The sequence below is a fragment of the Trichoderma evansii genome (assembly GCF_050947405.1).
Source record: "Trichoderma evansii strain SZMC 28006 chromosome Unknown GGI43scaffold_3, whole genome shotgun sequence".
Taxonomy (NCBI): Eukaryota; Fungi; Ascomycota; class Sordariomycetes; order Hypocreales; family Hypocreaceae; genus Trichoderma; species Trichoderma evansii.
Genome location: NW_028145203.1, coordinates 1,890,780 through 1,905,324, shown reverse-complemented (window position 1 = coordinate 1,905,324; position 14,545 = coordinate 1,890,780). Strand labels below are relative to the sequence as shown.

General features: G+C 47.6%; 3 protein-coding genes across 3 annotated transcripts; 1 reads left to right on the top strand and 2 right to left on the bottom strand.

Moving 5' to 3' along the window:
* Positions 1-712: 712 nt before the first annotated feature.
* On the bottom strand, positions 713-2,678 carry GGI43DRAFT_380677 (major facilitator superfamily domain-containing protein; the record flags this gene model as incomplete). The annotated part of the gene is made up of 3 exons (XM_083203015.1): positions 713-876; positions 931-1,886; positions 1,945-2,678. The coding sequence occupies 3 exons, from the start codon at positions 2,676-2,678 to the stop codon at positions 713-715; spliced, it is 1,854 nt and encodes a 617-aa protein (XP_083064333.1).
* Positions 2,679-8,732: 6,054 nt separating this feature from the next.
* GGI43DRAFT_420918 (MFS general substrate transporter) lies at positions 8,733-10,397 on the top strand (the record flags this gene model as incomplete). The annotated part of the gene is made up of 1 exon (XM_083207875.1): positions 8,733-10,397. The coding sequence occupies one exon, from the start codon at positions 8,733-8,735 to the stop codon at positions 10,395-10,397; it is 1,665 nt and encodes a 554-aa protein (XP_083064332.1).
* Positions 10,398-10,614: 217 nt separating this feature from the next.
* GGI43DRAFT_254578 (transcription factor domain-containing protein) lies at positions 10,615-14,130 on the bottom strand. The gene is made up of 3 exons (XM_083200877.1): positions 13,253-14,130; positions 11,322-13,163; positions 10,615-11,251 (listed from the first exon to the last, which is right to left on the bottom strand). The coding sequence occupies exons 1-3, from the start codon at positions 13,630-13,632 to the stop codon at positions 10,993-10,995; spliced, it is 2,481 nt and encodes an 826-aa protein (XP_083064331.1). The 5' UTR covers positions 13,633-14,130; the 3' UTR covers positions 10,615-10,992.
* Positions 14,131-14,545: the final 415 nt, after the last annotated feature.

Below are 14,545 nucleotides of genomic sequence, written 5' to 3'. Positions count from 1 at the left end.
TATTTTTATACCATGCTAGCTACAAACCAGTCTTTACTGGACGAGGAATATTTCCAATACCGCATTACGAGAGTGGGTCAAGTAGATCTATGCTTTCTACTTGGCTCTCGGGAGACATATTTGGTATTCCCAATTTGGAATCTTTAGCTTTCAAATTTGGTAAAGTGATTCACGATTAGGCCGAGCTGGGCGCCGTTGGCTGGCTCCACATGATGACGATCTTTTGTACGCGATGTTGGTAAAGCATCATTAGAATAAAAGCACAAGTACTAAAAATCTAGCAGTCTCCACTTCCAAGCACAAACCTATTTCGATACATATCTCGAGCCCCTCAACACATAACATTGATTTTGAGCAAGTCATCTAAATTATGGCACCGCTGTGGCGTCTCAACAATTGTGATACATGTATTCATGCCATCGGTGGCTGCATGTTTAGAGGCATTGGATTGGGCAACATTGTAACACCAAAAAAATATTATTTTACCAGTTTTAACATTTAATATCAAAAAGTACGTCTCATCCAAGGACTATGGTATAAAAACAAAAGAAAGCATGACGTAAATAATGATACAAGGTATTCCCACAAATCTCGAAAGCCAAATTCGCAGCGAATATGCAGACCAACTCGCTCTGCAAAAATTAAAAGACAAAATGGACCTAGTTTCTATATTCTATCCCATACATGTATATACCTCGTCACGGACACCGCATTATTTTCTTGCAACATTGGCAAGAGACTGGCGACGACTGGCAGCAGGGGTGCCTCTGGGAGTGCCACGAGGGGTGACTCTGCTCTCGCCGAAGAAGCGGTTCTGTTGGCTGTATCGCCTGTCAGGCTGAGGTCGAGCGGCACCGGTACCAGATGAGGTGGAAGCTGTAGGTAAATTAGTATTGAGTATTATAAATGCATGGATTGATATCAACTTACTTCGGCGCATAGGATCATATGAAACACTGCCGCGACGGCCTTCGTTGGTGTTCTCAGCACGAGCGTCGGCAAGTCGCTGAGCAAAGGGTGATCGCTTACGAAGGGCCGGGCCCTTCCAGTAGATGACGTAGACAGCAAGTACCAGGACGAAAGAGATACAGAAGAGAATAGTGCTGGCATATTCCAAGTTGTTTCCACTTGAAGCTCCGATGTTGGTGAAGAAAGGAGTCGCGGGAATGGTGAGAACACCAGCCAGGAAGTCTCGAGACCAACCGTTGCCACCGGTAGCAGAAGCAGAGTAAGGGCCGTACGCGCAAATCATGTAATCGATAGTGGCCATGTAGATGGCGTAGTTTGCGATACCAACAATAGCAACGAAGATCATAGAACCAATCCAGTGGATAGGAGGGCCTTGAATGGTCCAGGCGAAGCCAATGAGACCAATAGGCAAGCAGGGGGCAGTGTACAGAAGGAACCAAAGACGAGATTCATACTGTGCGCGCTCATCATTAGGCTTAGCCTTTCGCTCTTTGATGTTGCGCTTAATGGCAGGGATAAAGAGGAGCCAGGCGATGGCATAGCCAATACCAATGGGGATGAAGCTCAATCCGATCTCAACAGTGCCGAATCCCCACTGCTTGTACACCAAGGCAAAGGATTGGATGAACATGAAGATGAGGGCATCGGAGAAACCAGAGAGCAGGGAAAGCACCAAGACAATGGGCTCAGTAAGGAACATCTTGAAGGGACGGATCCAAGTAGTGAGAATCTCCTTGACAGAGAAGCGATCGCGGAATGGGACAAGCTCATCAGGTCCCCAAATGTTTTCGCCCTTTTCCGCCCGACGCTTCTTGGCAATACGGTTCATCATGATGGTAGTACGGGTTTCAGGGACAGTGAAGAAGTGCACTAGCTGAACAAATCCACCCAGAATGAGCTGAACCCAGATAGACCATCTAAAACGGGTAATGTCAGCAAGCGTAAAGAAGTATATAAGACCAATTGATTACTCACCTCCAGTTAAGATATTTCTCGGTGAAGCCACCGACAATGGGACCCAAGACGGATCCACCGACGGAAGAGAAGACAACGTATGCGACAGCATACTGCTGGTTATCAGCCTCCCACATATCGGCAATCATACCCAGGGTGACGGAGCCACCAGCTGAAGAAAGACCACCCAGAGCACGACCGACCATGACGCTAGCGAAGTTGGGAGCCAGCGCGACAGGAAGCTGCCAGATGTTGACCAGGAACAGAGAGAGCTGTAAGACGGGCCAACGGCCGAATTCCTCCGACCAGGGCGCCCAAAGCTCACAACCAAAAGCGTAGAGTACCAAGAAGATCATGGCACCACATCGTGCCGCCTGTGCACTAACACCGAATTCCTCTGAGATGCCGGGAATGGCGTTGGAATACAGAGAAGTGTTGAAGTTCATTGACACTTGAACCCAGAAGATGACGGTCAAGATGTACCATTTTTTCCATTTAGGAAAGCAGTAGCCCAGCTCCTCGTAGCAGTCATCTTCCGTAATCTCATACTTGTCATATGTACCTAGCTTCTCCAGCTTGTTGTCGGTGCCGGTAGGCAGGTTGGCGTCTTCCTGCTTTTCGATGTTGTCCGTGCTGGACCCCTCACCACCTTGTGAGCCATTGGCATTAAGCCTTTCATTGGCAAGGTCCAGGTCCCTTTGATTCAGGACCTGAGGAGGATCCTCAGAGAAATGTGTGTGGTGCGGCGCCGCCATATTGATATGCGGTGCAGCAAGAATTCTTCTTCAGCTTACTCAAAAATTGGAACCACTAACATGAGATTGGATGAGAAGATCTGGGGAAGAAGAAGTATAAGAAGAAATAGAAGAAGGCAGAGTGCGGAGGATGAATGTGGGAAAAGGAGGGGAGCAAAAGTTTACTGCGGAGGGCGAGCCTGGGTATTTAACTTCAGCTGCATTCAGAATCGTGAGTAGTTCAGGGTTCAAGCAGGTAGGACTAGTATTATAAAATGGAATATCGACCGAGAGCAAGTTCGCCTGGTATCCTGCGGCGAAAAGAAAATAATGGGGATTCCGGGTCTCACCGTGTCGCTGCAAAAGTAAGAATACCCACACCCACCGAGACTAGTCAACATGACGTCCATGCCCCATCCAACCGTACCATGGAGATTTATACAAAGTGGTAGTACTACTACCTAGCGACCAACGTATTCGGCCAAACCGACAGAAGCTCAGATCGCGGAGTGTAAATGCAGATGCGAAGATTACGCACGCGGATAATGCCCCAGGCCTAGAATGTTGAAAATCGTCCTAATCTCAGCGCCTCTGCGGCCGTTCGCGGATTATACTGCCCACGCAGAAAAAGTACGTACTCGATACCCCAACATTAGCAGTTTCCGAAAAGGAGCAAGAAATGGGGAATGCTGGAGGTCGCTTGCGGTTGCATGGGGTAGTATCCCAAGCAACAAGGGCATAGTGAGACACGACTCAATCAGCGAGAACGGACGGCCCAGCACCTTGGAGTCCTCGCACGTTCTCGGCCATGCTCAAAACAGAGACACACAGCTAGATTTAAACCTAAGAATAACCCACATTCTCTAATGTCTATCCCTTCTGTCTGCCCGTTCGGCGTTCTAGACCGCACAGCGCAGCCCGCAAACATTGTTTTGATGCTATCGTTGCGATAATATCACCATGGGCTATGGCCTCGAACATGCCACTTTTTCGCTATACTTCCGTTTCTTTCAATCTTTCCACATTCTCCAAACTTCCCTGTTTTGCCTGCGCAAAGAACTAGTCCCAGGTCCCGTTCGTTAGGCTAGACTAGCCTCAACAGACGTCAAAGGCGCACTCGAAGATGCCAAGCAGGTCCATGTCTGTCCGGTAGTGGCGCCAGGCCATCGCTGTGAGTGGTGACGGCAGGGGGTCGGAGTACGGCACTTGACAAGTAACTAGCAGGGGGCAAGATGCGATCGGGGGCCGGGACGCCAATAGCAGGCCGAAAGCAAAGCCTTGCATAAGCCCGTATCGATCGATGCTTCTCGTAGATTAGACTCGCGTGCTTAGAGCCAGAGAGCTGTTCAGGCGTGTGCACTTCACATCGACTGCTTGCTTGAGTGGCCCATGCTCGCAGCCCATCCAGAGACAGATGGACACAGTTGCCTTGCCTCCAAAATCCTACCAGCAGCTCTCCTGACTTGCATCTGCTGCTGCCCTTGCATCGGCGAGGCATTTACTTGCCACGCTGCACCTTGTCAGGCGAAGCATCTTCAAAGATTCAACGCCATCGCGAAATTTTCTTCCTCATGGGTCTTCGAAAAGCTTCTGCCTGATGCTGATCCCTCGTCTATGACGTCTGCGTGATGGAGGCTGATGGGACCAGCCGGAGCTTTTGGTGTGCCACGGCCAATTGACTGCCGGCGGAAAAGTGGGCGAGGCGCCGAAGATGGAGTCATCGTGGGGCCCGAGTCAGTGATTGGAGTCGTCGCAGTACTTCAATTCGCATTCTGCTACAGGATGCGATATGGGCCGCGCAGAGCCTTGATTTGCTTGGCGGATTGAGATTCCTGAAATTAAATGAATTGTCGCGCAGAGGGTACATGAAATAACTTGGATTAGTGTTTTCTAGAAGGAGTCTACAAGAAAATAATTTTGTGGTCAAGGTTTGCCTTGCCTCGGCCTCAGGCAACTTTGTCCGCAGACGATGGCGACGAGGCGACGATAGGTACCCGATACGAAACCAGTATCAGTGGCACCAGACTTCTACCGGTCGCATAATCTTCGGCTCAATCAGTAATCTCGAAAACCGCACACACACACACGCACACACACGCACACACACAACACACACCAACGCATCACGTAGCACATAGCATAGTGCACAGTCCGATGCTACTCGTGACACTAATCGCCCCCTTGACGACTTCATTATTTTAGTTGAGAATGAATCGTTTAGCCACCTACGCCCGATCAATTCTTGCCAACGACGCCCGTCTGCAGTGACTTTCTGGTCTGGTTTGCTTGGCTTGCTTCTTGCTGATGGTTTCGACCCAGTGTTTTCTTCCCTTGCGAATGTCGATCACTCACGAGTCTCAGCTATTCTCGTCGAAACCAGCTGTCTTCTCTTCCATTCTAATGGAATCGGTGCCACTGATGGCCTGAATCCGCATGAGCTGAGCCTGCATGAGCCATCTGGATTACTTTCCTGTCCATCCTTTCCTCCATCCGCCGCTTACGAGGTGTCTCTTCCTCTAGGCTGCAGTATTTGCGAGGAGGTATTTTCAGCTTGGCCGCATGATGATAATTTTTTCTACCCCTTTTTACTCCGCCATGCTGCGTATTTCCCCAGTGCTCTCCATTCCCCGTGGAGTCTCCTCAGAATTGTTCCAACGTGTTGTTGTTTGTATATGGGGCTGAGGCTCCAGATGCCCGCAATTTTTATTCTGGTGCCTAATGTGCCTTTGTGCTAACCGACCATTCCGACCCATCAACCCATATGGCTCACCACGAGACAAGAGCCGCTCGATTGTCGGTACAATATCCGAGAGACGCCAAGCATTCAGCGGTGTGCCGTATGGAGCTGTCCCTCTTAGTACGCTACGCGAAGCGCGAAGCGAAGAAACGAACGAGATCTCCTCGGTCAAAGTGCGCATCTTTTTAGCAGACAACTGCCGATAGCCCACTTCTTCGAAAACCGGCTTCTATAGCACGGTGGTCAATGGCACCAGAGTCATATGTTAGCAAATTGGCCTCTCGTGAGTCGCATACTAAATGAGAACGATCGACATAGTCAAGTTCCGAACTCCCCGGTTTGTGTGCATGTGCATGTTGTGTGTTGGTGTAAGCTTACAGAGCACCCTTTTCCCATCGCGTGCTCTTCATCTAGATTGCATGGTAGTCCGAAAACGCCACTTAAATTAATTAGCACGTGGCTTGCTTGCTGGAAACTACGGTTTTGCTATCAATGTGGTCTGCAGCGAGTCAGTCCGAGTGCATACATGCAGAACTCAGTCTCGTGCCTTGAGGACCCTGTTTGAGTGATCTGCGGCGTACTTGTCTTTAAAAGTAAGTGAGAAACAGGGAGTCGCTTTGAAACACGGTAAATTTGGAGCTGGCGTCTCTATTCTAGACCAAGTGATCGACCAGTCGCATATGAGGCCGTTTATAAAGGACAAAAAATGCAGCCAGGGTCCATGACTAAGGACTTAGGCAATTTTCAACAATAGATCGCTTTGTGAACCACATTTCATAGCCGTTGAGACCGTCTGGCAAACTGGATCATCAATTGAGACTTGCCTTTTGGATTTGCAAACTCTCAGCAAAATGTCGTAAAGCATGCTGCTGAGACAAAAGAAGTGGAACTACCTTAATTACGATGCATGTTCACATAATGGCATTCATAAATCCCTCCGTCAAGGCCTTACAGCTAATAGATTGGCGTTAGTATATCATCATTTTCTCATAATTTTCGAACAAGATATCTTTGTTTTCTCTGAGACGTGAAGTGATGTCTCATTTCTACTCCCTTACATCACATCGCAAACAATGTCAGATAGTTTCATAATATTTCACCAATAGTCGAATGCTTTTAGAGCTGTTTCACTCAAGAAAGAAACCTTCTTAATCAATTTGTGTGTTGATCACTGGGGCGCTGTATCAAGCCCACCTACTAGATAATCGAGTGATCTGATTCTCATTTGAAACAAAAAAGCTCAAAGATAAAGGATGTATAATTTAACTCTGCTTTATATATGTCTTATTCCGACTATTTTTTTTTTTTTTTTTTTTCAGTCTAGTAACTTAATCAAACTGTTATACCTGTCTACAAACGTTTTTTTTATTTTCACCGTCGCCTACGTCCATACACATTTGACTTAGGGTAGCCTCTCACTCTCATCAGATTCACTCGAAGCACCTCACTTTATCCCATTATATTTTATAATTTCTTTTTCATCATTAAACGGTCGTTGAATATTTGAAGTAAATACACACTCGTAATTCAAAACGTCTTGACATTCATGTCATCTGCAAAAACTGTAGTTTGTTTGAGAATCATCCAATACATCCTTTCATCCCCTATTAAAAGCCTCAGCAACTCCAGGGTATGATTACGAAATTTGAAAGGCAAGCCTGTAAATTACTAGAGATAGTACGTCGGTAGAGGCACGGATAGGTCCAGTTAACTTCATTCGTCATTGTATGATTTGCATCTTCTGAGCTAACTAGCGGCTGTGTAAATGAATCGCCAAGACATCTCCCTAATAAATGAATATAAGAACCTTTGCTACATCTTAAATAATCTCAGTGTCGGCATGTTGGCGGATAGTAAGCACTAATCTATCCAACACTTCGGCTTTAGTAGCGCGTAGTATCGTAGGTATGTGCAAAGACAGCGATTTATATCCCTTTATGAGTTGTGGAATCTAACTAAACTCACTAGCGATTGCCCTTTGCAGCCCCGGTCATTCTAACTGTAGTTGAAATCGTCTGTAATAAGAAATTATATACATATTGACTATTAGCGTGAGCCCCAACTCTGGGGATTAAATAAAGCTACTCTTGGCTTTAGGCATTTCCAACCACTTGGCTCCCAATTAATCACTAATGTCTGAATGGTTATCCGGTGATTCATATCACGAATCCCTTGCGTTAACTGAGTCATCTTGGCTGAACATTTCTTTCTTCTCTTTCCTCTCTATTATTTATAGCGAAATCCCTTTATACAGAGATATACGAGCCCACCAAGCCGCTATGGCCTTGTAGTGACTTTGCCAAATTCGCATCGCAGCTCAACCATTGAGAATCAAATTCCAATAAAAAAGGAGTTCTAAATTCCGATATAGAGATAAGCACGCAATGAAAATCTCTGCCATGGTATATGAAACCACGTGGGTAGAGGAAAGCTAAGCGTCGGCTTAGAAGCAGACATGCCGCTTAAGCTTGAATAGGAATATGGGGTAAGACGACTTGCATATGACGAGGGTACGTGTATCTAGAGACTTATGCTTAAGAGGGCATACACGTATACGTTTATTATGTGAGCACCATACAGAGATGTCCGCCACCGAACTGAATCTTATCTCTCAGCCGGCCCCATCTAACAAAAACAAGGTAATTCGGCATTATAATTCCGAGATACCTCTTCAAACGATTCGCCAAGCTTCTATTACAGTTCGCAAAAAGGAGCACAAGAATCTCACATCTGCTTCATCACATCGTGAACCGCTGATAAGGCGCTTCTCTCAGGGCAAGTTTTTGCTATCCCGCCCGCTAAGCCTCAACCAGGCCTAGCCCCAGCAGCATCACGACGCAAAAACCTGCCACTCAACTAGGCTGTGGAGCCAGTGCGAAGCTCACCTCATTGGTTACCGTGTTATTGGCTTCACTTTCATGGCATATTTGCATGGAAATAGGTTTCGGGACTGCAAAGAAGGCTTTGGAAGCATATCTGATGAAAATTTTCCCCCTTCTTCATTTGTTCTACTTGATATTTAGGGGCTTGATTACGCAAATACTAGACGGAAATATGAATGGAGCTGACAAATTCCACGTTTGAGAGACTGGAGACGCCGAGTGTCTTTCGAGGCTTGTTTCACAGCATTGATATTTAAAAGAGGGCATGCCAATTCAATTAATATCATCTCTCGGATTAAGAGTCTGTTCAAGTTCTATATATTTATATACACATTTGATATTTAATCTTCACACACTCCTTTTAGCCAACCTTTGTTTAATATTATAAAAGTCTTGACACTTGAACGCACCATACATACCGAGATAAAGAATCTTAATTAATATATTCAAGTTATTATGGATCTCGATACTCCAAACATCGAAAAAGAAACTCCCGCAGTTTCCTCTGATGATTCTCCGTCTTCTGCTTCTACCGACACACCCAATGAGATTCGCTCCATCCACGGTTTCCGCTGGATCCTCATCAACGTCGCTCTTTACGTCTCCATCTTCATCTACGGCCTCGATACCACCATTGCTGCCGACGTGCAAGGCTCTGTTGTCGAAGCTTTTGGCCATGTTGAACAACTCGCCTGGATCGGTGCTGGATTCCCGCTCGGCTCTGTTTCCGTCATCCTTCTATACGGCGTCTTATACACAAACTATAACATAAAATGGGTATTTGCTGCATCTACAGTTCTCTTTGAAGCTGGATCGGCGCTCTGTGGCGCGGCGCCTAGTATGTCTGCTTTGATTGTCGGGCGACTCCTTGCTGGAGCTGGAGGTAGCGGTGTTTTCATGGGATGCTTGAATTACTTTACCGTTTTGACGACACCCAAGGAGAGAGGTGTATATATTACCGGAACAGGATTCTGTTGGGGTATAGGAGCTGTCCTTGGTCCTGTCATTGGAGGCTCCTTTGTTCAATCTAGCGCCACTTGGCGTTGGGCTTTTTACATCAATCTCATCATTGCTGCTGCTTTCGCCCCTATTTATGTCTTTGGCCTTCCAGCCATTCATCCTGTTGATGGCAACTCTGTCTCTGTTGCTGAACGAACTAAGCGGATTGACTTTCTTGGATTGTTCCTTGGTGCTGGTACTTGGGTTTCCTTTACTATGGCTTTTACCATGGCAGGTGGCCAGTGGGCTTGGAATGATGGTCGAACTATTGCCTTTATCGTGGTATTCGTGGTTGTATTGATCATTTTCGGCATCCAACAAACCTTTTCTATCCTTACAACTCCTGAACACCGGTCGTTTCCTGTCCATCTCCTGAGATCACGCTCTCAGGTCCTGTTGTACATTGGAACAGCCTCAAACATCACATCTCTTTTTGTTATCGTCTACTTTATCCCCATTTATTTCCAATTCGTTCATGGAGACACCGCCATTAAGGCTGCTATCCGACTGCTGCCCTTTGTCATCCTTACCGTCAGTTTCAACCTCGCTGCCGGCCATCTCCTCGCCAAAATTCGATACTATATGCCGATTTACATCATCGCAGGCTTCTTCATTACCCTCGGCAGCGCACTGCTCACCGCCTACCTCGATCCCAAGACCCCCGCGAATTATATATACGGCTTTACCGTCATTGCAGCTGTGGGATCCGGTTTAACTCTGCAGATTGGTTATGCTGTCGCTACACTTAAAGTGCAGCCCCAGCACATGGGCGATGCACTTTCGTTGCAAAATGTTGCTCAAATTGGTGGTACCGTTATTGCACTAGTCATCGCCGGGCAAGTCTTTCAATCCACTGCCACCAAGAACTTGACCCAAGTGCTGGCTGGCAGTACCTATAACTTTACGGCTTCTGATATTCAGAATGCCGTTGCCGGAGCCCAAAGTACCATCTTTGAGGAAATCACTGGGGATCTAAGAGACCAAGCCATTTTAGCTATTACAAAAGCTATGCAAAAGGCGTTCATTATCGTTTGCGTAGGAGGTGGCGTCCACATGATAAGCGGGTTCTTCATGAAGCGAGAGAAGCTCTTTGGAGACATTGTCCCTGTTGGCGGCGGTTAAAAGGAAGCAAAAATGGTTGGGCAATGATAGCTAGCGGTTCTCAAATCGGACATATTTGAAGCATTTTCAACAGCGCGAGCCATATCCAAGGCATTTTCTCAGACTTTGGACAGCTTCACGGAATACGAAAGAAGCAAGAAAAAAAAAAAAGAATAGACTTAGAATATTGTAATTAGACTAATAAAAACCTTTTAGAACACATATACTACGCGCATAACCCAACGACCTATAAAGCGAGGTGATAGCGGTGATAATTTGGAGGCTGCTCCTACCAGCTGATGAACGACCATCATTGACAATATATACAAAAGATCCATTACTACTGCCACAAAGCGAGTATCAGACCAATAGGCAAATACACAATAATAACTAAATTTGTACACAGCTCATCACTTGGCATGCTCCATAGAATAATATCATCGCTAAAATCCAACTCATCAATTCTCAACGCCCTAAACCACGCGTACATGACATAACATTTCTGTTGCTTTTTTGGTATCGCTGCTCATAACAAAACTCATTCGCGCTAAAAATTCCAAAAAGAAAAAAAGAAAAAAAGATCCTGATCAAATCATCTGGTTCCCACCTCTAAAGGTTACTGGTATTGTGAAGTGTATCCTAGCCAGTCCGATTCCGGATCTGGCATCCTCATTGATTCTCCCGTCAGCCCGTTAACGCCCTGAGTCTGCCATGCTTGGCCATTCCCCGTCCTTGGTTCTAATAATTTCGGATAGTTGAAGAAGTCGAAGATGTCAATGTTGTCGAGTTCGCTTAGCGACGTCACCTGTGTTGACGTAGGTTCTGCGCCCGACTGTCTCGTTGACGACGTCAAAGTTGCTAAATCATGTGCGCTCCTATAAGATTGTAAGCATGAGAGACATCATAAAGAAGATTGTTGGCGTAATTTGCATTAGAAGTACTAACCTGCGCATAGCTGTAAAGTTCATATCTCCTTGCCGCCCTCTCTGGACAGCTCTGGACAAAATCTTGGCATAATTGTTGGCAACCTCCCAGAACTGTCCAATATGGCTCAAGATCTCGATGAAGAATTCAATCTTGGGGTCAACGGGGCAGCCTATTGATGCTGCGTGGACCAATAATAGCCGGGCAGCGACCCAAAGGCCGAATACAAAGGGAGGGCCGAGATTATCCAGACCACTTGCTTCAAAAACGTCCCGAGCAATATCCGCCAGGCTCTGAACCGCTGATAAACACCGCTGCATTGCGTAGTAGGACGGCACGAAAAGGTGTGATCTGACGGTAGGGTATGCAGCTGAGGAATGTAACCTAACCACAGACGTGACATATGCTCCGTGTAACATGAACCAGTTTGCTACTCGGCTTCCGGGGTCAGAGTGACATAGCGCCGAGATCTTGCTATAGTCGCTTGGCAGGCTCCTCAGCCAGCCATCTAGCGCGCCGTCTAGTGATCGGTAGGTATTCCGCCAGCTGGCTACGTCGGCTGACGATGTAATGTCGACGGGTGTCTTTAGGAAATTATGAACTTTGCTGAGTATCCTCAAAATCTCGCAGTGGTAGGAGAAGCTCCCTAGATTCTCTGGCTTATTAACCGCATACCCAGTGGTACCATACTGTTGAGATGGCGAAACCCAAGAACGCGTTTCGACCGGAACGTCTCTGGAAAATAAATCATAAGAACACGGGAGAACCCGGTGCATTTTCCTATCCTCTAGCATAAAATCGAAGGTCGTAGTCGCTATCGTCGCGTATCGGTCGAGTAAATATACCATCCAGCAAATCCGTCGGCGTCCCTCGTCCTCAATCCACGAATCCGGCCGCCCTGTAACAACTCGTCGTATCGATCCCGTATGTGGCACATTGTCAGCTTGTACAGACAAGTAGACGCTGCTTTCTTCGGACAGTCCGAGCTGTTTGACGTTTTGAGCCAGAAGCGAGAGCATATTCCATCCCTTGGGCCCATTTGAGGTGCCCAATTCATCCAGACTAAGAATAACTAGAGCTCTAAGAGCTGCAATGGTGACATTCTCCATGGCGTACGACTGAACGATCTGCCTCGATACCGCGTGGTAGTGGGCCCGCATTTCGGGAGACAGCCGAGGATCTTTTAAAAATCTCAATGTCGTTGCGACGATGGCATGTAAAAGGACGCGATCGGGCTCGTTTAAAGACGTTGATCCGAAAAAGATACCAAATATAGTTTTGCGGTCCAGGATAGGGCACCAGGGGTTGCAGTGCTTGAAATAGAGATCGACAACGTTGTAGACAATATCGTGAGGGGGAAAGTCATTAGCGGCACTTATGGATGAGGGGCCTCTCCGAGACGTTGAAAATCCCGAAGACGGGTATGGTTGAGCGTAGGAGTTATTTGATGGCACTCGGCCGTCTTGATAATCGTCGTTGCCATTCGCATCCCAGACGGGGGCAGCAAGACTTGGTCTCGCCGTAGGAGTGCTCCTCGCCGCTCCAGCAGGGCCAAGCCTTGATCCATCCTGATGGTAGCCCTCACTGGGAGACGGCAGGTGGTTAGTTAGAGCTGGTGATAGGCTCTGAGCCTGTGCAACGGCCAAGTGATCGTTGGCGATGTGCTCTTCGACGCGCCTCCCCAGGCTCTGCAACAGAGCATCAATGCGGTTGACCTTGGCCTCGAGCTCCAGGCTGAAGCCGATGCGGCTGCCCGGTTTCTGCCTCTCGAGATAGACGCAGGTCCGGTTATGCCGCGCGCACCACGAGCAGGCTGGTTCGGCGCGGTCACACTTGACTTTGCGCGCCTTGCAGAGCTCGCATCTGATGGTTCACGAGTCAGATTAGTCACGATCTGATCTGAAAACGAATGGTTTGCGAGATTTTCTTGTCATATCTCATTTCACTCATACACTTCTCCATAGCTCCATAAGAGCCAGTGATGATAATGATGATGATAGTGATGATGATAAGATAAAGGATAGACAATAAGGAGCGGTGATGATAAGGATGATGGGGAATCAATAACATACGACGTCTTCTGGTACTTGGTCCTCTTGCGCTTCTTTGTCGCGACCGAGCCATTCTGCGACGACGAGGCTATAGCGGGCGTCGTCTCATCCGCGCTGGAGCCATCATCGTGACTCGACGCCGAGTTTGCATCGTCCTCGGCCACGGATAGCGAGAGGCCACCAGGAGGTGGAGGCTCTGCATGATTCCACAGCTGCTGCTGGCTCTCAACCGCCGACCCTGTCTGGGGCACAGCCGGGCCTGGAGCCTCCGTGTCGCGCATCCGGAGACTTTGATAACAACCGCCCCTTCTTGCGAACGTGATGTGGGCAGGAAAAAAGGATTTATCTCGTCATTCCTCAGAGGGGGGGCGATTTGATTGCCTGCTGCGGCCCAGCTTTTTTTGGTGGTTTGATGCTCGATTGTCTGGCCTGCCGCGGTTTCGGAGGTGGGGAATATTTCTCTTTAGGCGTCAAGGGCGTTGTTTGCTTACGCCAAAGCCCCTACTTGGCGGTTCCCATTAGTGACCTTCCAGGCTGCTTCGCGCGCTGTTCTTAGCGCAGTTCCCAGCCGTGGCGGCACCTCTAGGCTCGATAGGGCAGGGGTTTTGGTGTAGTCCGTCCCCATGCTGTGGTGTTGGCCCTACACATTAATTCTGCCGTTTAGCCCCCCAGATTAGAGCCATCATATTCATGTTCATGAGCTACTAATTACTAAGGGCTCGCTACAAGTACCGAAGCAATTGAGCGGACGCTCGGGAAAGCAGCGAGACGGATCGACGGATTGACGGATAGTAGATAGCGCACCGTAGTCCGTATGAAGCTGAAGGATAAGGTAAGACAAGATGAGATCAGACTGAGCAGGGCTCCGAAACAAAAGCGTAATGGGTTGGAAATCCAGCTTGTTTGGTTTTCGGTGGCTCGGTCCTTTCGTCCGCACTCAGTTCTTCTTTGGGGAACAAGTTAGAAAATCATTGTGCCATCCAACTTGATTCCCTCCGCAGATCTCGTAGACTAAGAAGAGAAGCATGAACTGACATCGAAACCAATTAGCTGCTACAAGTGCTACAATTACTCATTGATCTACAATCGCCACTCTCACCAGGCTGTTAACTGCATCCAGCAACTACGAAATTCCTGCTGCAGCATGGCCTCAGCATCGGTTCATTTAATCAATCTGACTTGACCAAAATCAAA

Coding starts and splice junctions, on each gene's coding strand:
- GGI43DRAFT_254578 (XM_083200877.1), bottom strand. CDS start 13,632: ATGCGCGACACGGAGGCTCCAGGCCCGGCTGTGCCCCAGACAGGGTCG. Junction 13,164..13,252: donor TTATGGAGCTATGGAGAAGT/GTATGAGTGAAA, acceptor GTGAACCATCAG/ATGCGAGCTCTGCAAGGCGC. Junction 11,252..11,321: donor AACTTTACAGCTATGCGCAG/GTTAGTACTTCT, acceptor ACAATCTTATAG/GAGCGCACATGATTTAGCAA.